At 33.9% G+C, this 1,502-nt stretch overlaps 1 protein-coding gene across 1 annotated transcript; it reads right to left on the minus strand.

Annotated features, from left to right (window-relative positions):
* Positions 1 to 616: 616 nt before the first annotated feature.
* LOC122606630 (pectinesterase inhibitor 9-like) lies at positions 617 to 1,214 on the minus strand. The gene has a single exon (XM_043779469.1). The coding sequence runs from the start codon at positions 1,178 to 1,180 to the stop codon at positions 617 to 619; it is 564 nt and encodes a 187-aa protein (XP_043635404.1). The 5' UTR covers positions 1,181 to 1,214.
* Positions 1,215 to 1,502: the final 288 nt, after the last annotated feature.

The following is a 1,502-nucleotide window of genomic DNA, read 5'->3' on the forward strand; positions in this document are numbered from 1 at the left end:
ACAATATGTGACACTTGCACTAATTTGTTAATTCAATGTTGATTTTCATTATTGTTGACTAATTTGTTAATTCAACGTTGATTTTCATTTGTTGTATTGAAATCTTGATAAATTGATTCTTTATTACGAGTATATATTATTGTGATGTTAGTGAATAGTAATGTTCTTCGTTAATAGTACTAGTTGAATAAAAGGATTGGCGATCAGAACCTTTGATTGCTATGATATACTACGAGTATAATAGAACAATCAAGGAAATAACACTCACACACCGGAAAAGACTTATGATTTGGGATTATTATCTTTTTTCTTTTTTTCAAAATTCGAAATTTTATAATCATATGAAAATTAGCCAGCTACTAGTAGTACAGCATACATTAATTAAGCAGGACACATGCATATAAAAAAGGAGCATACACGGAAAATAAGCAGGCAATTACACGAGATAACATAAATTAAACTACCAAACTAAAACTAAACACTCGATAGATCGAGTAAGAATGTGTCAAACTGTTGATTGACTGAACCAAAACAAGTCATCAGGCATCCCCACGACACTCGGTCTTCATTATTTCAACATACACACGTACATAATTATCACAAATATTAATTGACATTAATTTAACAGCACAAAAGAATTGCTAGCAAGTTGTTTCACGTTCAGAAACTTTTCTTTGATCATACTTTTTGCCTTGCTCTCAATTTCATTCCCTGAAAAACCATCGGCGCATGTATTCGTATCCGTTAGGGAAGCCCTGACCCAGCTTTGCCGCGCAAATTTCTCCTCCCCGTCTTTTCCCATCTTTTGTAACTTCTTGACAGATTGAGTAATTTGGTTCACTTTGTCCTTAATCTGATTCACGCAGTCTGCCAAGTCTTGGTGTTCTTCAGGATTTTTCATTTTGTTATAATATGCTTTTGCTATCTTGTCCACATAAGCCTTTAAGATCCGAGCTTTGTCTAGACATGTAGTAAGTAAAATTTGAGCTATTTTTTGCGGGCTAGGGAGTTCATTTTTTTCCGCATATGGTAAGAGAGTTCTTACACATAGATCGGCGTATAACGTTGGTTGACATTGCGCCTCTAGGTACGTCCGTGCACCACGTGACTCGACCGTGCCCAAAAAACCTAAGATTATGAAAGAGAGGAACAACAATGAGATAATCATCATCTGTGTCATTTTTGGTAGCTTTTGTTTGTCTTAAATTGTGATGTTTGTTGTGTTGGTTTATACGAAAACATGAGGATGTGGTTATATATATAGAAAACCTTGTAATATGCGTTCGAATCTAATTAATTGACATGCAACTTTGCTAAAAAAAATACTCGTAGTAAATGAATTATTTTGTGGTAGTTTGAATATGCTTTTTAATTATTATGATTCGGTTATCAAACTAATAAGACCGTGTCCACTTGCAAAAATCAATACTAATACATCAAATATTAATGCATCAATTAAGCTAGCTGGTGGAGGTTTGACCTTTTATTTGTGCAAGCAATGG

Source organism: Erigeron canadensis, chromosome 7 (genome assembly GCF_010389155.1).
Source record: "Erigeron canadensis isolate Cc75 chromosome 7, C_canadensis_v1, whole genome shotgun sequence".
Classification (NCBI taxonomy): domain Eukaryota; kingdom Viridiplantae; phylum Streptophyta; class Magnoliopsida; order Asterales; family Asteraceae; genus Erigeron; species Erigeron canadensis.